Source organism: Gossypium hirsutum, chromosome A05 (genome assembly GCF_007990345.1).
Source record: "Gossypium hirsutum isolate 1008001.06 chromosome A05, Gossypium_hirsutum_v2.1, whole genome shotgun sequence".
Taxonomy (NCBI): Eukaryota; Viridiplantae; Streptophyta; class Magnoliopsida; order Malvales; family Malvaceae; genus Gossypium; species Gossypium hirsutum.
This window is the reverse complement of record NC_053428.1, coordinates 105,258,926-105,283,978: the sequence shown is the minus strand read 5'-3', so window position 1 is coordinate 105,283,978 and position 25,053 is coordinate 105,258,926. Positions and strand designations below refer to the sequence as shown.

The window sequence follows — 25,053 nt, the reverse complement described above, 5'->3', positions numbered from 1 at the left end:
GATCTACGACTATACAATCGCATCTTCGATCACTCTCCATTGAAAATGGATCCTACCCGTTATTACGCAATAATGAACAAGATCTGCTTTTCATCTACTTCGCCACCATATGGAAGACAAATCTGCATCCGGATCCTTCTATCATTAGGAGATGACTGCATCTTCGATTGCTCAGCAATACATGAAGACAAGATCTACTTAATGACTTCAATCCCTCCATTGCAACTTCAAGGGTATAGGATCTGTTTCTTTGATTTTCTCTGGGAATTGACTAAAATCCATTTTATGACCTATTATGCTAGTGTTTAGGATGGCATGATTAGAATGAATCAAATGCTTCTAACTAGATGTGTATGAATGAATGCAGATGTCATGAGAATGATCCATTTTTAATGTTGAGTTGTCATTGCTCATGTTTTATCACTGACGTGTTACAACGCCTTCTTGCTCGGTTGGCATCCAAAGAAACACTTAGTCAGATTGCCCCCACTGCGAACGTCAAAGTTTAATCCACTGGGACATAAAATTTGTACCATCAATCTCCCACCGTAAACTAAGGTAAAAGGATATGGCTTTTTCTCGATCCTCTGCTATCACAATTAAGGATACAGAATGTGAAACTCTTTGATCTCTACACCATTCCCAAGGTGTCATACCAAATGTTTATGTACAAATGCAAAATTTCCTTCTCCGAGAAAACCTTTTCTTATTACTTGGTGAACATCGCTTGTTTGTTCATTGAAGCTTTGCCACCAACACGACATCTTGTCATTTTGTTCAATGTTTGGACAACAAAATTTGAAAGGATAGTCCTGACTTGGACTCTTCCTTTTTGGACACTTTGAATTTGGTGTGCTCTAAACAACAGTCCTGTTTCAGGCTCCTTCATTATTTAGAAATTTCTAGAGTAATATGCAAAACTCCAATTGCTTGAACATTCAGTTTACTAATAGTTATTCTAAATGTTTTCGAGAAGGTTACCACAACGAACAAACAAATGTTATTGAGAAAAATCTCGAGATGAATGAGTTAATCGAGATAACAAATTTGCTAAGATAAAAAATAAAATAAGACAATGACAAGAATGAAATTTTATTGGGGAGCAAAGCTTGAACTGAATACAATAATCAAGACAACAAATTTGCCAAGATTCAAAGTATAAGATGACAACAGGTGCCCCAGATATCGCAGCACGAGCTTCCTGCACAAGTTTTCTAAAGACCATTTAATATGTGTTTGGAATCTACAGTATTTTGTCGATACCCCAAGATGTCACCTACTCCTTCTTGCGATTCAGGTGTAGTAAGACCACCACATGCCTCAGATCCTGCTCAAAATTCGAGCCGTTCCGTTCACCTCACGCTTCAAAATTCGAGCCGCCTTTTTCAGGTTTTTAACTCAAATCCCCTTTGGTCTCAAGGTGCCTTTTGCGGTTTTCACCTTGGCTCTCCCTTTTTTTTTTTTTTGAATGCCCCCTTTTTAGTGAAATACTTCTTGACTGAGTCTGATTTACAGGATTTGACAGGCTTTTACCATCCATTCGCTCAGGATTAAGCTCCTCCTGAAAAGGCCTTTTTTACCACATAAGGACCTTCCCAATTTGGCATCCACTTTCCTCTAAAATCCTTTTGTAGAGGAAGAATCTTTTCAGCACCAGGTCCCCCTCGTAAAATTCTCTGGGACGAACTTTTTGTTGTAAGCTCGCATCATTCGTTTCTGATACATCTGACCATGACGAATAGCTTTTAACCTCTTTTCTTCTACCAAGTTTAACTGGTCATATCTGGATTGAATCCATTCAGCCTCATCCAACTTTAGTTCAGTTAATACTCGGAGAGAAGGAATTTCAACTTCTATGGGTAAAACTGCTTCCATCCCATAGACTAAAGAAAATGGTGTTGCCCCGGTAGAGGTTCTAACATAAGTGCGATATGCCAAGAGAGCAAAAGGTAATTTCTCGTGCCAATCTTTGTAGGTTTCAGTCATTTTTCCTATAATTTTCTTGATGTTTTTGTTAGCTGCTTCCACGGCACCATTCATTTTTGGACGGTACGGTGACGAATTGTGGTGTCTGATCTTGAACTGACTACAAACTTCCGCTATTGAGTTGTTGTTTAAGTTCAGCGCATTATCGGATATGATCCTTTCAGGCATCCCGTATCGACATATGATCTCTTTTTTAGAAACTTGCTAACTGCCGACTTCGTGACATTTGCATATGAAGCCGCCTCCACCCATTTAGTGAAGTAATCAATAACCACAAAGATAAAACGATGCCCATTGGAAGCTTTTGGAGATATTGGCCCGATAACGTCCATTCCCCACATGGAGAAAGGCCATGGAGAAACCATAACATGAAGGGGTGAAGGTGGTGCGTGCATTTTGTCACCATAAATTTGACATTTATGGCACCTCTTGGCATAATTAATGCAATCCCCTTCCATGGTGGACCAATAGTACCCAAATCTCATAATTTGTCTGGCCATCGTGAAGCCATTGGCATGCGTTCCGCAGATACCTTCATGCACTTCTTCCAAAATTTCCTTTGCCTCAACAGCATCCACACACCTTAACAGTACTTGATCTTTTCCTTTTTTATACAAAATTTCCCCATCAAGGACATAGTCAATGGCTAATCTCCTTAATGTCTTCTTATCATTTTCTGTCGCATGGTCAGGGTACTCGCGACTCTTCACATATCGCAATATGTCATGGTACCAATGGTGATCATCCTTTCCCTCTTCATTGTCAATGTTGCAACAATGGGCTGGAGCCTCATAGATGCTGATCTGGATAGGCTTCATATCTTCTAATTTGTTCACTTTAAACATGGAGGCTAAAGTGGCCAAAGCATCTGCCATCTGGTTTTCATCTCGTGGGAGGTAACTAAAGGTGACACTATCAAATTCCTCGATCAATTCCATAACCAATTTTTGATAGCGAACCAACTTCGGGTCTCTTGTTTCCCATTCCCCCTTGAGCTGGTAAATTACTAATGCAGAGTCCCCGTATACCTCTAGCACCTTAATTTTCCGCTTTATGGCTGCCCGAATGCCCATAATGCAAGCTTCATACTCAGCCATATTATTTGTGCAGTCAAAGTCCAATTTGCTAGTGAAAGGATAATAATCTCCACTAGGGGACACGAGTACTGCCCCAATTCCGTTGCCTATAGCATTTGAAGCTCCGTCAAAACTCAACTTCCAAGGACCACCTTCTTGGAAATCTTTCTTTACGGTTGCGGCATACATCAAATCCTCATTTGGGAAATCGAAGTTCAATGGCTCATAATCATCGAGAGCCCTACTTGCTAGGAATTCCGCTATTGCACTCCCTTTGACCGCCTTCTGGTTCACATAGACTACGTCAAATTCAGATAGAAGAATTTGCCATCGAGCCATTCTTCCATTCAGAGCGGCTGACTCCATCAAGTATTTCAGAGGGTCTAATTTGGAGATTAACCAGGTCGTATGGTACAACATGTACTGTCTCAGTCTCCGAGTTGTCCAAATTAAAGCACAACATAATTTCTTGATTGGCGAATATCTTGTTTCGCATTCGGTGAACTTCTTACTGAGATAGTAGATCGCTCTTTCCTTTCGTCCTGATTCGTCATGTTGACCAAGCACGCATCCCATGGAATTTTCAAATACTGCCAAATACAGTATGAGCGGTTTGTCTGGGCAGGGTGGCATCAGTACTGGGGCGTTGGATAAGTAATGTTTGACTTTTTCAAAAGTTTTTTGACATTCCTCATCCCATACACCTGGATTATGTTCTTGAGGAGGTGAAATATGGGGTCGCATTTCTCAGTTAGCTGTGAGATGAACCGAGCAATATAGTTCAGCCTTCCTAGAAAACCTCGAACCTCCTTTTGAGTACGCGGCGGGGGTAATTCTTGTATTGCTCTTACTTTGTCAGGATCAATCTCAATTCCTCTTTCACTGACCACGAATCTAAGCAATTTTCCTGATCTGACCCCGAATGTGCATTTTGCTGGATTTAGCTTTAGCTGAAATTCCTCAATCTCGTAAATAATTTCTTAAGGACCTGCACATGTTCCTTTTCTGTTTTAGATTTTGCAATCATGTCATCAACATAGACTTCTAACTCCTTATGCATCATGTCATGGAACAGTGTTACCATGGCCCTCTGATACGTTGCCCCTGCATTTTTCAACCCAAATGGCATCACCTTATAACAAAAAGTTCCCCATAGGGTTATGAACGTAGTTTTCCTCATATCCTCGGGATGCATCTTAATTTGGTTATATCCCGAGAAGCCATCCATGAAAGAAAACAGCAAATGTCCTGCTGTATTGTCTACCAAGGCGTCGATATGCGGCAAGGGAAAGTTATCTTTTGGGCTAGCCTTATTTAGATCTCTATAATCCACACACATTCGTACCTTCCCATCTTTCTTAGGGACAGGAACAATGTTAGTTACCCACTCGGAGTATTTGACCACCTTCAGGAACCCAGCGTCGAATTGCTTTTGCACCTCTTCTTTTATTTTTAACACGATATCAGGCCTCATTCTTCGGAGTTTTTGCTGAACTGGTTTGCAATCCTCCTTTATAGGAATTCGGTGAACCACGATGTCAGTACTTAACCCCGGCATATCTTGGTATGACCATGCGAAGACATCTTTGAACTCTCGCAGCAATTCAATGAGGTCTTGTTTTACTTCTTCAGCTATGCGGGTACCAATCTTTAACACCTTTCCCTCTTCCAAGATCACTGTCTCTATCGTCTCTTCGTGGGGTAGAATCTGTTTCTCTTCCTACTCTACCATTCTCAACAAGTCCGGAGATAGGTTGCAATCTGTGTTATCTTCAAAATCTTGAGATTCCTCTGGACACATATCTCGTTCAAAAAGATTTTCTAAGTCCATAGTAGAGTCACTCATATCATTGATATCTTGGACCTGTTATAGGTATCAAAGAATGTACAGGGAATGTATGAATTTAAGGATTCTTATTTAGTATGACCATGAATGTATGAAAAAAGAATTTGAAAAGAATATATACTCAAAATGCGAAAATATATTCATTGAAATCACAATGTCCACATATAAGCCTATTTCAGTTCACAAAAGTTTTCATTTTCTCTAGGCTTAGAACAATTAATGTTTTGAATATTACTCTGGAAAAGCTCTAAAAACTTCAGGCATTTCTTCTGCAGTCCAATTGTTTAAAACACTCCCAGGTTCAACGGGATAGATGCCTGACGTACTTCCTCCTTCAAATTATTCTTCACATATGGCATTGATGCTTAAGTTTCTTAACATTTCCTCTGCGGTCTTCTTTCTTGGAGCCCTCAGTTCAGAATACATAGTTCCTCCCGACATGAATGTCCTGGATATGTGGGGGAAAGCCATAGGTTCCCAGTCGACTTCTTTTCCGTTCAAACGCGCATTCCTTCTATCTTGTCTCTTTTCTAACTCTTTCCTTCTCTGTTTGGTATTTGGTTTAAATCCTAAACCAAAACGATCTTGTTTGTATTTCACTACTGGTGCCCCCATCCTTCCCTGAAGGCATCTTCCAAGTCCTCTTCCAGGCACAGCTCCTTTCCCAACTGTCGCTTGTAATCCCATCCTTGTGGCTTTAGACATGCTGGGCGTCGGAATCTTCTTTCCCCCTATGACAAAGGTTGCATTTACGAACTCCAAAGATCGAAAAGAACATTCAACTGCCTCGTCGTCTATTCCCAAATATGGTGTATCATTGGTTACCAATGCAATGATATCTTCCTCGGCGTCAATTGTAATTAACCGGCCTTCTATTACCAATTTTAACTTCTGGTGCAATGATGAAGGCATCGCCCCTGCCGAATGAATCCAGGGTCTTCCTAATAAGCAATTATATGACGGCTTGATATCCATCACTAGGAAGTCCACATCGTATGTATTTGGGCCAATTAAAAGAGGTACTTCTATTCTTCCTATCACCTTTCTTTCGGTACCATCAAATGCTCTCACTATATTTTGGCATGATCTCATGTGAGAGTTATCCACCGGTAACCTACTTAAGGTAGATAGGGGTAAAACATTCAAGGCTGATCCATTGTCAATTAGCACTCCAGCTAACATATACTCCCCGCAACGAGCAGTGATGTGTAATGCTTTGGTAGATCCTCTTCCCCCTAGCGGTATTTCATCATCATTAAAAAAGATGAAATTATCGGCATTGATATTATTAACCAAGCGGTCCAACTTATTCACCGAGATATCTTTAGTGACATAAGTTTCATTTAGCACCTTAATCAACGCATTACGATGTATCTCTGAACTTATAAGCAACTCAAGTACGGAGATACGAGCCGGTTGCTTATGTAATTGTTCTACCACGCTGTACTCGCTATGTTTCAAGAATTTTAGAAATTCTTTGGCTTGATTTTCAGTTACCGGCTGATTGACACTCGATTCAATTTCGTCTGTTTTTGTTTTTCCTAGCTCAACTGCTAAAGCTTTTTCTTTTCCAGATTCCACTATCGCGTCTGCCGGATCATAGCGCTTTCCACTTCGTGTATAGAATCCTTCCTTCTTTTCTGAAGCATTTACCGAGCTCTCTTTTCCTGGAATCGTCACATTGCAATCGTAACTCCAATGAACCTTTTTGTTATCCTTGTAAGGAAAGGATACAGGTTTTTGGATTATAACTTTTGGCCCTATTTGTATTCCAGATTCTTTGTTCATTGGCTTTGAAATGATAACCACTGGATGACGAAGCTCTTGGGTTCTCCTTGCAGATCCTTCTCCTGTAGCACAAACTTCTTCCTCTTTTAACCCTTTGATTTCTTCATAAAACTCCATTTCTTTGCTATCCATAAAGTTTTGCACCACGATTTTGAACTCGGTGCATTCCTAGATGTCATGATCTTCTTCTGCGTGGAACTCACAAAATCTCTTTGCTTGTTCAGGCCTTTCTATCGAATCTTGCTTGATAAGACCTCTTTTTACCATTTGTTTCCAAACCCATCCAAGAGGGGTTTTTATCTCTGCCACGTTGGCTTTGACTCTTCTTCCTTCATTCTCACTTATCGCGTTTACCCTATTATCGTCATGATTGGGCAACGGATTTTCTGCTACATTTAGCCCCGATGAGTCGCCAATCTTTACGATCCCCATATTGATAAGTTTCTCCACTAACTTCTTGAATGCAGTGCAGTTCTCAATCGAGTGCCCCTTAATCCCCGCGTGGTACTCGCATTGGGAGTTTGTGTCATACCATTTGGGGTACGGAGGTTGCATGGGTTTTAGGTAAAATGGAGATACCACATGTGCATCAAATAAATTCTGATACAATTCTTTATACGTCACCGGGATGGGTGTGAATTGAGGTCTTTCTATATTTGGCCTTGAATTGGACTCCCGTCTCGAAGAACCTTGCTGATTAGTGGTTGTTGCTCTGGCTTGTCCCACCGTGATTGATCTAGAATGGTCCTTGTTAAACATGCTTGTGTTGTTTATCTCATGCTCCTTCTTTCTCGGTGCTGACCTTTTAGCATTTTCTCCTGCTTCTATCTTGCCACTCCTTATGGCATTTTCTATCATTTCTCCAGACATCACTATGTCTGAAAAGCTTTTGGTGGCACTACCCAGCATGTGATTGAGAAATGGAGCTTTCAAAGTATTGATAAAAAGCATGGTTATCTCTTTTTCTAAAAGTGGTAGTTGAACTTGTGCTGCTACCTCCCTCCATCTTCGAGCATACTGGCGAAAGCTCTCATTAGTTTTCTTTTCCATATTTTGCAATACAATTCGATCGGGTGCTATGTCCATCACATGTCTGTACTGTTTTATAAAGGCCTGCGCCAAATCTTTCCAAGAGTGGATTTCAGCTCGACTCAATTGATTGTACCATCTAGCCGCTGACCCGATCAAACTATCCTGAAAACAGTGAACCAACAGCTGCTCGTTGTTGATGTACCCGGTCATTCTTCGGCAAAACATAGTGATATGAGCATCGGGACAACTTGTCCCGTCATATTTTTCAAACTCCGGCATTTTAAACTTAGGAGGGAGGATTAAATCAGGCACCAAGCTCAGATCTTTAGCGTCCATTCCTCGGTGGTAATCAGCACTTTCCATGGCCTTAAACTTTTCCTCCAGCCATTTACATCGGTCTTCCAATTGCTTTGACAGATCCACTTTCGTCTTTTCCACTTCTGCCACGTCATCGAGGTCAGGGACTATGAGATTGGTGGGATTCTCTCCGGAATTGTTACTTATTCCGATTGGAGGACTCGTTTGGAATTGTTGGGGTCTAATTGTAACAGAGGGTCTTTGTGGATACATTTCAGCTTGAGTATGCGCGTGCAGAGGGGTAAAGCCTGGAGGGTAAAGGGGTTCATCACTATTTCCTTCTTCAACATTAACAATAGGGTCCTTTCCCTTGTCTTTTCCTCCTTTCAATAGTTGCGTTAACTTTGCCATCATGTCGTCTTGGGATTCTCGCATCTCTCGCTGAATCTTTTCCAACCGCTCTTCTATCTGATCTTGCATATCTCTTTGGAGCTGCTCAAGTTTTTCTAGTCTTTGATCCATGTTCCTTGACTTCGCTCGAGTTCCGTAAGAGTGACGGTTTTCCAGGTTAACTGAAATAATTTTATTTAGTTAGGGTTTTTTAATGGTCATTAATGCATATAATGCAATGCATGAAATGAATGCAAAAGGCGTTAATTCTAGTTCAATTTCATTATGAAAACTTTACTAGAAAATAAACTTTTTTACATAAGGTCGATTACATATACGACTTAGCCCTAAAACTCAAAATTCTAATCCTCCTAAGCAACGAGGCTAGCTCCTGTCCTCGACTCGACTCTAATTCGTACTTCACGCTTAACACATCAGCTTGTACTGCTAACGTCTGCAAGTGATCAGCCACCTCTCGGATTTGAAGCACGGCTTCTCCCATGATTTGATCTCTATCTCTTACTTGGTTCTGAAAGTAGTGCAACTGCTCGGTTTGACGATCTTCATTAGATCTCATGTGCTCAATCCGCATCTCGCAACTTCGCAATGCTGCTTCTAACTCTTCAATTCTTCGTTTCATCTCTTCAATTCTACTTAGGCTTGCTTTTAATTCCATCACAGAATTTCGATTTCGATGCCGATGGAGAGATTCTTCTAACTCGGACACTCTATTTTCTAGTTCCCCTTTTTCTTTCTGATTCTCTGACAGACTCTTCTTTAAAGTCTCGTTCTGGGTTTGAACTTCTTGAAACCTTGTTTCCCATCTATCAGCTTTGTTCTTTTCTTCTTGAACTTCCTTGCGCCATTGTTCAGAAGTCTTTCCCAACCCGGCGGTTCTCATTGATGATCGCAACTTCTTGTAATCTGTTTTCAGACTGTCCAGATCTTCTTCAGCCCTAGCTTTTCCTTTTCTTAATCGCTCCATCTCGAGCTTCTGGACATCTACATCCAACCTTAAGTTTGTTTTTTCTTCCTCCATTTGCTCTATCTGTTTTTCCAACTCTGCATTTCTTCTTTCAAAATCTTGCTTCAAAATTTCTAGTTCAGAAGGGATGACCCGTAAGTGCTCCTCTATCGAATGACTGCCTTCGGGGCTTGATTTGGGGACATTGTCATTGATTCTTCTGACCCTCCATTCTTCATATTCGGGGGTTGTCATTGGTCCTACAGCTAATCGCTCCATTTGGCGAGTCTGATTCCACGCATTGGATATCTCTCGAATCTTCTTTTTGTAGCCATCACCCCCATACGAGAATTCACACTCGGCCAGCCCCTGGGTTGCGGGTATAAACTGTCTTGATCTGTACTGTCTGAGCACTAATAACGGGGCATAGCCAATAGCTCCCCAGATTCCAAGCAAAGGGACCCAATCAAAACTACCGCATCGGTACAAAATTTCGTCTGGAAGTAACCACGGAGCTCTCCATTCAATGTCTTCTTCATGCAAGTTTTGAAGAATTGCCATCCATTTTTCCATTGAAATGTCGTCCCTTCTCGGTGTAGCTATCATCTCCTTTAGCGGCGAATAGTTTTCAGAGAAGACCCGATATGACACCTTATCCACTTTCCAAAAATGACTGTGGAACCACGCAAGTAACAACTGTGCATATCCAATGAACCTGCCTTCGCCCGTTCGCCGACAGGTACTCAATGATCTGAATGTCTCCGCTAAAATTGCTGGAACCGGGGTAACTCCTTTATCAAGGCGGTCGAACAAATCAGTAACCGCCTCATCAATATGCCCCAAAGCTCTAGGAAAGATAACTAAGCCATATATGCTTAGGGCGAAGATATCTACCCTCTTTTTTATATCCGGGTGCACCAAAGCCACATCTTTCAAACTCCTCCAAGAAATGCACTTGTTATCCCCTTTTTGTTTAATTCGGGCCGTAACCCACTGCTCACTCATGCCTGTTATGTTCATTAACCTTCTCAAAAAGGGTACATTTGCGGCTCTTGAGTAGATTCTGTCGACTTGACTCTTTGAACACCGAAGTAAAGCCATATATTCTTCTATCGTAGGCACCAAGTCAACATTCCCGAACGAAAAACAACTATAGGCGGGATTCTAAAATTGTGCGAGAGCCCGGAATAGATGCTTATCTACCTTCATATCTAGCAGGTACGGCAAGTCCCCGTAATGGGAATAAAACAACTGTCTGGCCTCCTCGTCCCAATGGTCCCAAATTCCTTTCAACTCTTGCAAATCGTTCTGGGTTATGCTGATGCGGGTAAAGTCCCATAGCTCTGATATATATCCTTCAGCCAAACTATCCCCTTTCTCTTGCTGTGTCGTTTCCGACCAAATTCGGACTGCCGCATTATCTTTCACCTTATCAAGAAACCTTCTTTCCATGATAAGCTTTCTTTCTAGAAACCGAATATGAACCAACGCCTTGAAATAATGAAATGCCATGCAGTTGAAATGTCATGCATCCAAAGTAAAACAACAAATATCAGTACCAGATATAAACATATAATCCAAGACAATTCAAAAAGAATAAAAGCACATCAGGGTATCTACTAGGGTTTGGTGTAGTTCTACTTAAGGTGAGTTCCTAAGGTTTACTACATGGGGTTTGGTTCTAAAGCAAAGGTACCCGAACCAGCAGATTCCTCGATCTTCACCCATTATAGGCTCATATAGACCGAGTTCGGTTCAGGGGAATACATTTCCCTATGGCTGTACGGAGATGAAAATCTCACGAAGACATAGGTACGGATGTATCCCGAAAGCGATCCACTATCCTGCACGGAGGTGAAAACCTCACGAAGGAGTAGCTTCTCACTCCCACTTAAAAGGTGTGACCAACGGTCATGCAATGCAATGCAAAGATATAAAAGTTTAAAATACGAAACATGATGAAAACTATAGCTCAAAACAAATGAAATGCAATGAGAAGATCGTATATTTAAATCAAATTTTCAACTTTCGACAAAAAGACAAAAAATAATCAACTCGTGGCTTGACTCACTTATTTTGAAAAAGTCCCCAGTGGAGTCGCCAAGCTGTTGACACCATTTTTGGATGAAAACGGGGTCGACTTGGATTTGAAAAAAAGAATGAAAACGGGAGTCGCCACCAATCCTTTTTTGACGAGGTGTGATTGGGTCACCTCAAAAGGTGGTTGTTTTTAATAAATGATTTAATTTTATTAAAACAACGATTTCGGTCTACGAAATTCAGAAAAATGAGTTCGGGAGTCGGTTACGCACGAGGAAGGATTAGCACCCTCGATACGCCCAAAATTGGTACCTAGTTGATTAATTAGTGTCTTAGTGTCGAAAATTTGAAAACTTGAAAGAATTTAAAATACGATCCCTCTTTGTAAAGAAAATGCTCAAATGTTAAGGACCTTCTCGTCTCACAATATAAAATGTCACATCCAGTAAGTTAGGACACGACATCTTGAATTTTCGAGAACGAGCTTGCCTTTTATATAAAAATTCGTGTATTTCAAAAGGTTATTCAGTTAGTTAAGGTGAATGAGGAAAATCGAAACCCAGTAAGTTAGGGCACGTTTCCTCGAATTCCCAAACACCGAATATTGCCTTTACTTGCAAAAATTTTATTTCGAGGTAACGAAATGCCATACCCAGTAAGTTAGGGAACAACACCTCGTATCTCCGAGAATAAGCATTTTTCAAAACTCATGTCACGATTTAAAAGAGTATTCCGTTATTTAGGTTAAAGGAGAAAAATCGAAACCCAATAAGTTAGGGCACGATTGTCTCGAATTACCAAATACGGAATATTACTTTTATGAAAGAATTATTATTGGGTTGGATATAATGATAATAAGAATAATATTAAAGTAAAGTAAACAATAATACTATATATAAATGTATATATATATGTATATAATAGAAATACACACTACTATATAATAATAATAAATATAGAAATACAAAAAGCAAATATAATAAAAATATTAAATTAAAGTAATAAAAAATAATACTATATATAAAATATATATATACATAAAAATATACACTAATATATAATAGTAATAGTGATAGCAAAAATAATAAAAATATAAGTAATATTAATAATATATTAGAATACAAAAGTAAAGTAATAACAATAGGGGTGATAATAATAATAATACAAACAATAATACATATATATAATAATAGTAGTTAGAAATAAAAATAATAAAAGTAACAATAATGATAATAATAATATAAATAAATATGGAGAGGGCATATATAATATAATAATAATATAAAAATAATATATACATGAGAAATAATAATAATATAAATAATAGTAAAAATAATAAAATAATAAAACAAAGCTTTCAACTCTCTTTCTCCCTCTTTTCTAAATCCGGCCGTTGGTCCGGCTTTGCTTCGGTCATGGACCCCCACGGGCCGCCATCGGCGCCACCGTACACGGCGGCCGGACCTCAAAAAAAACCTTTTTCGATAATGAAAATATGGGTAAGCTTTTTACTTTTATTTTTACTTTCGTATAAAAAAAACAAAATAAAATTGAAAGGAAAACAATAAACAAACAAAGAACTAAAGATAAGAATAGACAAAAGAAACCTCTTTTGCTTTGATCTTTGATTAATCTCCAAAAACTAGCCTTTCCAAGAAACAAAAATAACCTTTTTTTTCCAAAAAAACAAAAAAAAACCTCCTCCAAAACAAAGAACAATCCTTCTCCATAAAAACCAAAAACCCCCCCTAAAAACAAAGTCTTGAATGGCTTTTATAGCCAAATTTTACAAGTGGAGTGGTTGGGGTGGTTTAGGTGGCCAAGGGTGGTGGAGTTGGTGGCTAAGGTGGGTGGCCAACAAAGGTGGTGGAGTAGGTGGCCAAGGTTTTTATTTATTTATTTATTTATTTATTGTGTTTGGGTTGGGATTAGGTTGGGCCAAATTGGGTTTGGTTAGGGTTGGTTTAAGTTGGGCCAAAATTGGGCCTTTACACTCAGGACCGGCGTCCCACTGATCTCATCGACGGCGGTAAGAGCATACTCAGAAGAAAAGGTACATGAGGTGGTGTTGAAGCAAGCCGCTTTGGTTAAACAACAGAGGCCAAACGAAGGATGCAAAGATTGGGATCTGTTGAATGAAGCTTATGAGAGGTGCGGTGAAGTCTGTGCTGAGTATGCCAAGACTTTCTACTTGGGTACGTTTGTCCTCTCATTTTCAGGGTCAAATAATATTACCAATTTTGTAAAAAAGAAAATCAATTTATTTATTCTAAAAAAGTATTGTTTTATTAATAATTCCAGAATAATATTAAAAATCTTATTTAGTAAAATATTTATATTTTAAACTTTAAATTTTCGAACAATTTCATTATAAGTTTTGACCATATCTGTTCTTGTTGACACAATACCTAGAGCTATTCATAATTTCTCCCAACTTATAAATTGAAAAATAATGTGCTTCAATATACTCGAACCCATGTTCTCATACATTTTTAATAATATTTTATATTTAATAAAGATATCCATAACATCTTAGTTACGCAGCTTTTACTTGAGAATGTGTACTTAAAATTAAATATTAATAAGTTGACTATTTTCTATAGCTTAAAATTTTAAAAATAATTAGTTATTTTTTTAAGAAAATAGATTTAATATATGTGAAATTATTTGATACATTGTTAGTGGAGTTTCTAGACTTCACGAGCAGGATTAAGAGGTTAATAAATGTAATACAGAAAAGTAGTAAAATATTAAATATATATATTTAAAAAAAGACACATTTCAATTTTTAAAGTTGCTTGTGAAATAATTAGGCTTAATGTTAAATTTAGCCACTAACGTTTACATGTTTTGTCAAAATGGCCTTAATTGTATTTTTTTAACCTTTTTTGGCCATCAACCTTTGTTTTTTTTTTCAAACTGCTTTTTCTAACAGATTTGATGAAAGTATCGTCAAAAAAATTAATGGGGATGATGTGAAATATTTTTAATAAGATATAATTTATTACTTAGGTAACCCAATAAGATAATTACATGTGAAAAATAATAAAATAAATAAATCATATATGAAATTAAAAAATAACTCATAATTTACAGAAAATAAATGTAATAATCTAAAAAAATGTTTCAAAATAAATGCATGCATTTTTTAATTAGGGGTTTCAAAAAGATAATTAATAAATCAAAACGAGAATACTGAATGTATGCATTCATTTTGAAGCATTTTTTTAGGAACATTTTGACAAAACAATTTGAAAAAAAAAAAGAATATAGGTTGATGGTAAAAAAAAAAACTCAAAAATTTAATTAAGGTAATTTTGACAAAACATTTTCATTAAAATTTCTCCGTATCCAATTTATGGAAGGAATTGTTTGTTGTTGTTTGAAGGTACATTGCTTATGACATCAGAACGTCGGAGGGCTATTTGGGCCATTTACGGTATGTAATGTTTCTCTTTGGGGGCTATTTGGGATGTTGCTAAGGTAGATGTTATGTTATCAAGAATATTAATTGTGAGTATCAAATACGAGTATGTGTTTGAGATATGTATATGTTCAATAATTTTATATGTATTTGGATGGTTCATTAAAGATCATATCTTTATAATCATATCCAAATATGTGTCAAACACAAATAGTTGAAAAGACAAAAATCGAAATTTTTAGTGGATGTTTAGAAGGTGACTGTTAAAATATCCAGTCCTTTTGCCATGCAGTTTGGTGCAGAAGGACAGATGAGCTGGTAGATGGACCAAATGCTTCACACATTACACCAAGGGCTCTTGACACTTGGGAGAAAAGATTAGATAACATCTTTCAAGGCCGTCCCTATGACTTGTTTGATGCTGCTTTATCTCATACTGTCTCAAACTACGCTCTTGGTATTCAGGTTAGATGCATAGCCATGTTTGACATTCACAAAATTATTGAGATTTGGAACTATATCAACAAATTAATTAATTTTGTTTGTGCAGCCCTTCAAGGACATGATAGAAGGGATGAGATTAGATTTATTGAAAACCAGATATAACAACTTTGATGAGCTCTATCTATACTGCTACTATGTTGCTGGGACGGTCGGACTAATGAGTGTTCCGGTAATGGGAATCGCATCCGAATCAAAGGCATCCATCGAAACCGTCTACAGTGCTGCATTAGCCCTCGGAATCGCTAATCAACTTACTAATATACTCCGAGATGTTGGGGAAGAGTAAGTTCAATGGCATGATCATTACTTTTAGTGACAATAATAAGCTTCATGCTCATTTTAAAGATTTAATTTGAATAATTAAATTAACAGTGGTAGGAGAGGAAGAATATATCTTCCACAAGATGAACTTGCCTCGGCAGGGATATCGGAAGACGAAATATTTCGAGGACAAGTGAGCGATAAATGGAAAATTTTCATGAAAAATCAAATAAAACGAGCAAGAATGTACTTCGATGAGGCCGAAAAAGGGGTTGCGGAGCTAACGGAGGCAAGCAGATGGCCAATGTGGGCATCATTGTTGTTGTATAGACAAATCTTAGATGTCATCGAAGAAAATGACTATAATAATTTCACCAAAAGGGCTTATGTAGGGAAAGCAAAGAAATTTGCTTCACTTCCACTGGCTTATGGAAGAGCAATTATGGGCACTTCCAAATTCTTCTAACTTTTACATCAACTATTCCAAAATCGAATTGGGTCGGATTTCAAATCTTTTTTTATTCACAAATTCATCCTTACTTAAGAGATATTGAACTTTTTACTACTCCAACCCATTAATTATCGGGATATCCACTTAATTGCAACAAATCATTGGTCCGTAAATTTGTTGTAAAAAAGTTTCTACATTATGTAAATGCTGCTATCAAATTGAGCAAAGATTGACTAGAACCATTAATTAAAATAATTTTACTTAAGTTAAAATATGTCATAAGTTTGTGTATTTTTCGTAAATTTATAATTTAGTCTCTTATTTTTATTTTTTTTAGAATCTAGTTCCTTTGCTTTTTAGATTTTAAAATTCAGGTCCAACTGTTAATGTTATTAAAATTATTTTATTAAATTCAAGTTCATTACAAAGTATTTTTTGTAGTTACATTCTTACCAAGTGAGTAATTCTTTTTTTAATTTTAAAATGTCATACAAACAAATTTAACAATAAAAATGTAACAATATTAACAATTGAACCCGAATTCTGAAATCTGAAAAGTAGAGAAACTAAATTTCTAAAGAAAAAAAGTATAGGGACTGCATTTCAAATTTGTGAAGAATATAAGATCTAATGTTTATGAAATACTTATTTAATATTATAATTAGTTATCTAATACCAAGAAGTGTGAGGTAAAATAGTAGACTGATGGTGGTGGAGAGTTTCAGGTATTACTTCCACATCTTAAGGAGTACTAAGCATAGGTTGTTTGTTACTCAAGTACTTACTACACCTAACCTAGACTTGTTACCTTCATCATCATCAATAGTTCCTATTGTTCCGGCTTCTATACCTTCAATAGAAGCATAAAATACTCATACCATGATCAATCGCAACAAGGCAAACGTGTTCCAAGACTAAACCCTATATAGCACCAGCAATAGATGAGGACCTTGGAGATATACACACTATTATGCAAAATCCTTTGTGGTCAAGTGCAGTTAAGACTTAGATGTTCTCTTCAAGAAGAATACTTAGTTCCAAACCAGCAAATAGGAGAATTATAAGCTGCAGATGGCTTTTTAAAGTCGAAAGAAATATTGATGGCACTATCTCTCGCCACAAATTAAACAAGATTGGTTGCCAAAGGGTACTCACAATCTGCAGGATATATAACCTATATGAAACCTTTAGTCGGTCCTATGGTGAAGGTCAATGCAGTAAGAACCATACATACCCTTACTGTCATACAACATTGGAAGCTACCACAAGTGAATGTCAATAATGGTGACTTGCTCATGGAAGTGGTTATGGCACGACCCCTTAGCTTTGAGAAACTACAAAAAGATTCATATGTGCTCAAACAAGCATTTTGTGCTAGGTTCAAAAAGCTAAGAGGTTTTCAGTGGTCTAATTGAAGTTTACCTCATCTCAAGTTGATCTTTCCATTTTCTTCAAAAATTCTAAAGGGTCATGCTTGTTCTTGGTTGTGTATGTTGATGACATAATAGTCACTGGTTCGAGACAAGGTATGGATAGCATTGCGAGTTCAATGTTCAATTCTCTTTGAAGGATTTATGTGACCTAAGCTACTTTTTGGGATTAGAAGTGACTTCCACTGGTTAGCTCTCCGGCATTGTCATCATCGTTATGTGTTCCAATTGGAAATGCTACAGGTTATAGGAGTGCAATTGGAGCATTACAGTACATGTGCTAACTAGGCCTAACGTTGCCTACAACGTAAACAAAGTGAGCCAATACATGCAACGGCCTTTTCACATTCCGTGGTGTTTTTTTTAAGAGAATCCTGGAGTATCTGATTTGCTCTTCAAGTTGTCATCTTTCCTGGATCTCACTGGGTTTTCTAATGCGCTTATGTGGTAGCTATTTTGAGGATCCAAGGTCTACTTCTGGACATTACATTTACCTTGGTGGATGCTCCTCAAAGAAACAAGGAGTGGTTTCTCGCTCAACATCTACACAAGTCAGCTAACCATTACATTGTTTGGTTCCAGTCACTGATGAGTGAAGTTGGGATGGATTCAGATGGTAAACTTGTTAAATGGTGTGATTCTATTGCAATGGCTACAAATCCACTTTAAAGGATAGCACTTTTGGTGGGACATAATTTTTAAATCTAATAGCAAAACTTTTGACAAGCTAAACATGAAGAATCAATCTCGACTAACATTATTTCAATTCCAAACATGGATTCATGCATATATTTTAATTGAATATCCACAATATAATGTTTATTTAACCAGAATTTATCTTCTATTAATTCAATTCACTTCACCACGTACACAGATTTCCCATCATACACCAGGTATTTAGTTTTCATCGTTCCTTCAGATTTGTGACGTTGAATCAAAACTCTAGTTTTCACCTATACCCATTTACGTATTTAACAATCAAGAGGGTGAGATCAAATGCTAAGGACATTAGGCCTAATAGAATACAATGATTTTCTTTGCCGGTCAATCGGTCGATCCATGTCCCAATTCATCATCAGTTTCTGTTTTGCTATACCCTTTTCTTCACTGCCGCTTTGCTAATGTCTTCCTTAATCCCCTTATAATCTTTCCGAACCAAAATAAGTTCATAACTGATAGGACTGACGGCACAACGAATATTAACAACAGCCCATAGCTGTGCATCTGCTTTACCTGTTTTCACGAGAAAATTGCAGTTCGCTGTTAACTTATTTATCAGAAAAAAAAATGTATGATAACAATTTATTCATGTGAAAAATCCCTGTCAACATATTAAAAACGAGGCGTATGATGTTAAAGGTATCATATCAAGTTTTTCTACTGTTCTCAAGTGATATCAGGTTTGTTCATTACTTAACACAAGCAATAACAAATACACCTTCGATTTGAAACTAAGAACTAATTCAGTTAATTCATGCCTAATTGTTATCTCCAGAACTACAATCTCTTTTGTCAAAAAGGAAACGAATACATCTACCTTGTGTTACTCAGACTCAAAGGTAAACGTGAGATGCAAGTACGTGTCTAATACAGTTAAGCCTCATTTTTTGATGTTTTTCCTTATAATTGGATAACCATAACCCCATATCCGTGTCTAAATACAGGTCAGATACGAGTAACAGAAATTGATACCTTAGAGAAAACGAAAAGTCAAAACAATATAGCACCCAGTATGTGCCAGCTAAAGTAAGATAGTATAAAAGAAGTTTAATACTTAAAAGCCAAGATAATTTTAATAAAATTTTAGATTAAAAGGCAAATAAGCTAGTAAATAATAAACATGCACCCCTAGGGATGACAGCAGGTAAAGTTTTGCAGTAACAGTTTACCTGATCATAGTGCAAGTAGATGTGATAAAATAGATACATAAACAGGAGTACTCTAGCAACCTGGCAAAAACATCAAAGTTCATTATAAGTAACTGCAAGATAAATTAGTGGAGAGGACTTTAATAAAAGCATTAACAGAAAAGGAAAAGGACCAAGAGCAATAAACTGATTTCACTCACCAACCATGCGACAAATATTACAACTCCATTGACCAAGTAAGCTTTGGATCTCTTCATTCCAACTGTGTCAAGATACCTATATGAAACCAGTAACATCTGTAACATAGAGTAAAGTAACATGTATTTTACAATTGACATACAAGAAATGAAGTAGTCAATATGTAATCTTTTACCATCTCAAATTGATCCCAGGCGTTGTAGTCTCAGAGATTAGTACCATGAAGGTGTAAAGCTGCCCCTCCCCAGTCAACATAGAATATGCTACAGCTGCTAATGACAGAAGATGATGAAGGACCTGAATAACAAAAAATTTAGGTTGATTTACATCAGGATAGCTTGAATATCAGGGCTTGACATAGGCCAAGACTTAGACCCAATAATAAAATACTTACATACTCCATTCCACCTAGAGAAGGGTAAAACCAAATAATCATCCCAAGGTCAGCCAGAAAGTAACCAACAGATGCCTGTCAAAAGAAAATTTTCAAGAAATGGCATGTAAGATAATTACTTAGAAGCTGGCTCTGAGATGATAAGATATAAACCGAGAGAAATGTTAAACACAAAATGAAAACGTTCAGCAAGATGAATTTCTGAAATATATTTTCCTCTTGTACAAACAAGAGTGCTACAACTAGTTTCCAGCCACATTAAAAACTGAGTTGATAGGCAGAGTGTGTATCATGACTTTCACGGCTTCTCTGAGTGTATTTATTATTTATTTAGTCATTCATTAGACAGGTCGTCATTCTGCAATATAAAAAGGCTAACAGACTAAAAAAAAAAAAAAAAAAAGCCTTCTACTTTCTCAGATATCTCATATTAGCCCCTGTCTTTGTTTTATTTCAGACAAGGGCTTATAAGAGCTTATCTAAGAAATTCAAGGTACAGCTCATGAGCAATGTGATTTACTTATTGAGTTAGCAGACCATGCCTCATCGCCATGAAAGCTTACTGAGAGACACAGGATGACATTGTACATTTATAGTTTCTGCGACTGAGCTTTTAATCGCAAAATTGCAATCACAGTGAAAAACTTTTGCTGTATGCTAGCTACATGTGACATCGGAGATCTTTATTTTAATGAGTAGTCTTCACATCAAAGGTGAATTGAACCAGGGTCTGACTCCCCTCCATTAATTTCCATTACACATTAATCACCATTCAAAAGTGACTTTCACAACTTTCAAAAGAAAAGTATAACTTCCACAAATAATAAATGAGTCCTGCAGAAGTGAATGGTAATGATGGATGTATTGAAAAATAATAGACAAAAGATAATGTTTGGGATCCTAATCCATTGAACCAAGACTAGCAAATCCCTATGAAAACCAAGCCCAGCTTACTATAAAGTTTCAATGAAAAAGTTTGACCATGAATTCAAGAAATGCTTGTCCTAAGCTTAAAGTTAAGTTTATTAAATTTTGTGAAAAGGAGTTAACATGAATGCATATTTTTCCACCACAATTATGCTACTCGTTTTGCACAAAAACAAGAGATTTGGCTAAGGGTACATAAAATACTCTGTTAGGGCTATGAAACAAAGTGGCTGAGAACCTTAAACCATATTAAATCAGAAGAATTGCACTTGCAGGCATGACCAAGGATATACATATTACATAGACAGACATATGATGGTACTCTTCATTGCTGTCCCTGGAAAATGAGAGGTCAATTTCAGCATGAGAAAAAAAACAGCAATTCACAAATATTTGTCGTATCAAGGGTAGAGCCACCCACGTCATTCAAACTTATAAAGTCAAACATTTCCATTCACTAGAAATTTAAATATTCAATAAAGAAAACTCAACATTTCATTGCTTCTTCTAAATGATACAGTAAATGTGCTCAAAATAAACCACTCAGGAGAATTTTATGTATCACAATGCATGACTAAAACAATTATCACGATGACGTGTTACTAAAGGCAGGCAGATCAATTTTTTACTGATAGCCAATATTAAAAGTCAAGGATAAAAGACCAGACATAAATGATCAAATAATATCTCAATTCCAAAAGTTTTCATTGAAGATGAAGGAAAAGGCTATCCTCACCCCCAAACTGAATGTAGACAGTGCAGAACTGCGGAAAGTAACCATGCCAGCATATTGGTTGTCAGAATAGAGGTTTGACCAAAACACGAAGTATAAGGACATGGCAGTTATGAACATGGCATGAAAGGTTGATATGGATCTGCATAAACAATCCCGACATTAATTCTGTATATATAAAAGCAAATAGTAATGACAAATTCAAGATAACTAGAAATACTAGTCACCGGTTGCTCCACTCAGTGCGTTGAATTTTTGGTAGGCTAGGATAGCTCTTAAAGTAAACACTGCTAAACAACTGAGTAAGATCATATACCTGGAAAAGGATAACGCAGTCAAAACTTGAGAGGAAGAGAAAGAAGGAAAAGGTAGCACAAAGGAAATAAAGGGAAAAAAAGATGCTTAAACATAAGAAATGAGAAAAATAACAGAGAAAACTCAGAAGAAACTAAAGCTCAATGAAAAGTAACCAACATTATAGAAATAAGATAAAAAGTTCAGATCATACAGCTGCAAATCGTCATTCTAACTCAACTGAATTATTTTCAATCTGAACAGTAAATCAAAAAAATGATTAGGGAACATACCATCTTGCAGGCACAAATGCCACAAATGATTGATGTGTATGGGATGAAGGAATCCGCTAGTAAATATTCCTTTACCAGCAGCTCAGCTGGATTCTGGTAAGATTTTATCCCCATAATTTCTGTTTTAGAAAATGCTAACAGAGCATATTCGTTAACCAATCAGTCCAAGAAAATGAAATTCTGTTGTCTCCTGTACTCTGCTCGTTCTTCATGATGAATAAAACATAAAACAATTGAATGAACGTTAGAAAAATATTTCAAAAAGGAAAAAATTCTACATTCCAAGTATAGTTGATTTTAATTTGAATTATAATACACTAGAAATTCAAATATAGTTTGCACAACTAGCATTCCCCTCTAAACAAGAAAAAAGCACGAACCACACCATTCACCATATATGAAAGACAATCAGAACATCAATAGTGTCTTAATTTTCACATTCCAACCATCTAAAAGGGTGAGAATAGGTGCAAGAGAGGATGGCTATGACGTGAAAATCAGAAAATGTACAGAATCTGCAGTCAAAAGACAGTTAGCAGTCCCAGACTTGAATTTGGGATGGGCATATCCTCAAAGTCATCTTTAGGGCTGAGTTGAGACTTGCAGTAAAAGTATCTTGAATACATTTGAATCTTGAACACAGTTTATATTGGAAACAGCGTAATGAATATAGCAATAAGGATTTCCTTCAAAGATAAGGGGTATTAAACATAACAAGACATGCAATTCAAATAACATATGCTATAAATTCATTTCAATAAAGAATGCTCCTCCATTCATGTCAATGGTGGTTTAATATGAATGAAATTGACGATAATTGCTTAAGGAAAAGAAGTTCTAATCTAATTAACATACAAGAGAACAGCAAAGATTCAGAATCTCTTCCCCCCCATCCCTTCTTCAAAATGGAAATATATATATATATATCAGGATCTATTAAGTTTGGCCTAAGCAGCAGGGATGCAGATACAGAATACTTGTACAACAGATATGAACAGAGGAACACGAATTTTTTTAAAGAAAATTAGGCATGGATACAGTAGAGCACAACAAGAAAAAGATTTATTATGGAATAATAAACAATAAAACTGTAAAATTGATACCTTTGAATAAAATATTATTAACGTGAAAATAGTTTTTTTTTTCAATTTTTTAAATAAAATTTTAAGTTAAAAACTTGACGTTAAAATTTTCATTCAAATAAATTCCTCTTTATTGCTTCTATATTTGAGAGAAAAATGTGAAAAAGACCCTTCATCGCAAATCCAGCTGTGTCTAGACTTATCCAACTGTAAGGCCTATTTTATTTTTATGTGTACTCGTGTGTCCGACTTATATTCAGAACACGAGTCCTTGCATTTTTGACCCATTATTCCTTGTTCTTGGCAAAATGTTGTTCAAGTTTTTTCCTCTCTTTTTTTAAATATATATAATGATCCTGAAGAAGAAGAAAATGACATAAAGAGTCAAGCTTCTTTTTCTTTGCAGCCATTGAATTTAACAGAAGTAAATACAAATATTTCAGTAGGCAAGAGAACTCTAAACGTGATCAACTTATTCTCTTTTGCATCAATTTAAAACAACTGATTCAATCATCCGACGAGGTTTTTCCCCAAAAAAATTTTTAATTTAAAATAAAAAATGTATCAAACAAAACTATCAATGCAGAAAAACAAGAAGAAAACAACACAGCATGAAACAACAGAAATGAACCAAAATATTCAATAATTAAACAATTAAAACCAAATTGATCATCGCAAATCCAGCCGTATCTAGACTTATCCAACCATATCTTGACCACATTTCAGCCTATTTTATTATTATTTTCATATTTTTATGTGTCTGAACATGTCCGAAAAAGCATTCAGAACACGAGTCCTTGCATGTTTTAACCACAATTTTTTAGCCAAGTGAAACAGTAAGCGTCCGAGCTTCATTGTTCTTGGCGAATGTTATTCAAAGTTTATTTTTAATATATATCTATGGTCCTGAAGAAGGAAAAGATGACATAAAGAGCCCAAGTTCTTCCTGTTTTTTATTTCTTTACAGCCATTGCATATAACAGAAGTAAAGTACAATAATTTCAGAAGGCATGGCAACCCTAATCGTGATTAACTTATTATCTTTTGCATCAATTCAAAGCAACTGATTCAATTGCAATCATCCAACAAGGATTTGCAAAAAGAAATTAAAACTTAAAAATAAAATAAAAAAAATGCATCCAACAACAACATCAATGCAGAAAAAACAAGAAAATAACATATCATCAAAGTAACAACTGAAATAAAAATATGGAAACAAAAAAGAGCCAAAAATAATTCAATAACAAACCAATCAAAAACCAAAATGATCATGCAAGATAGATAAAAAGAAAAATATCGAAAAGACAAGAAAGAAGAAAGGAAGGAGGAAAATAGGAATACCGAAATCGGAGAAAAATTAAACAGCGGGAATTACGGAAGAAATCCGGGATTTAGTTTTTTGGGCAAACAGAAAGCGACGGAAACTGCTGCTGGATTCTCTGCTTATTTTTTCTTCTTTTTTCAGAAAAAATAATTTGAAGAAATATATAGGCGTAGGAATGAATACTCGATAAAAAAATTTCTTAATCAGTGCTTGCCATCCTGTGTGTCATATTTCGCCTTTTCTTTTAATTGATTGGATAGATAGATATATATATAATTTATATATGTATATGTTATTTTAATTTTAATTAATACAAGATTATGATATTTCTAGAATAATTTATGAAAAACTGAGGTCAAATAAGGTTATCTGTATATAATAGATTATATTATTTCCGGAATGCTTTTCCAAAAGACAAAGTGCAGCATCTATTCCACGTTCTACAATTATA

The 25,053-nt window shown here is 36.4% G+C and overlaps 3 protein-coding genes across 4 annotated transcripts; 1 reads left to right on the top strand and 2 right to left on the bottom strand.

The window, feature by feature from the left end:
* Positions 1-6,864: 6,864 nt before the first annotated feature.
* Positions 6,865-8,547, bottom strand: LOC107960924 (uncharacterized). The gene is made up of 2 exons (XM_041112041.1): positions 7,276-8,547; positions 6,865-7,152 (listed from the first exon to the last, which is right to left on the bottom strand). Exons 1-2 carry the CDS (start codon positions 8,545-8,547, stop codon positions 6,865-6,867), a joined length of 1,560 nt encoding a protein of 519 aa, XP_040967975.1.
* A 4,853-nt stretch (positions 8,548-13,400) lies between these two features.
* LOC107960922 (phytoene synthase 2, chloroplastic) lies at positions 13,401-16,162 on the top strand (the record flags this gene model as incomplete). The annotated part of the gene is made up of 5 exons (XM_041112040.1): positions 13,401-13,614; positions 14,808-14,858; positions 15,136-15,308; positions 15,394-15,629; positions 15,720-16,162. Coding segments are annotated over 5 exons (1,029 nt in total), but the record flags the coding sequence as incomplete, so codon positions are not given.
* A 2,145-nt stretch (positions 16,163-18,307) lies between these two features.
* Positions 18,308-24,851, bottom strand: LOC107959640 (TLC domain-containing protein 4). Of its 2 annotated transcripts, none has more exons than XM_016895736.2 (9): positions 24,620-24,851; positions 22,197-22,402; positions 21,837-21,925; positions 21,613-21,751; positions 19,950-20,024; positions 19,731-19,852; positions 19,558-19,633; positions 19,379-19,438; positions 18,308-18,722 (listed from the first exon to the last, which is right to left on the bottom strand). In XM_016895736.2, the coding sequence occupies exons 2-9, from the start codon at positions 22,308-22,310 to the stop codon at positions 18,594-18,596; spliced, it is 804 nt and encodes a 267-aa protein (XP_016751225.1). In that variant the 5' UTR covers positions 22,311-22,402; positions 24,620-24,851; the 3' UTR covers positions 18,308-18,593. The 2 variants fall into 2 exon arrangements, with proteins under 2 accessions (XP_016751225.1, XP_016751226.1); XM_016895737.2 differs by having other exon boundaries at positions 19,562-19,633; positions 24,620-24,847.
* Between the last annotated feature and the right edge of the window lie 202 nt (positions 24,852-25,053).

Excerpts from the sequence above, each read along its gene's own strand:
- LOC107959640 (XM_016895736.2), bottom strand. The coding sequence starts at position 22,310 with ATGGGGATAAAATCTTACCAGAATCCAGCTGAGCTGCTGGTAAAGGAA. Across the intron at positions 21,752-21,836 it reads CGCACTGAGTGGAGCAACCG|ATCCATATCAACCTTTCATG; the intron begins GTGACTAGTATT and ends TTGTTTATGCAG. Across the intron at positions 20,025-21,612 it reads TGTCTACATTCAGTTTGGGG|GCATCTGTTGGTTACTTTCT; the intron begins GTGAGGATAGCC and ends TTCTTTTGACAG.
- LOC107960924 (XM_041112041.1), bottom strand. The coding sequence starts at position 8,547 with ATGGATCAAAGACTAGAAAAACTTGAGCAGCTCCAAAGAGATATGCAA. Across the intron at positions 7,153-7,275 it reads ATTTATTTGATGCACATGTG|AAGTTAGTGGAGAAACTTAT; the intron begins GTATCTCCATTT and ends ACTGCATTCAAG.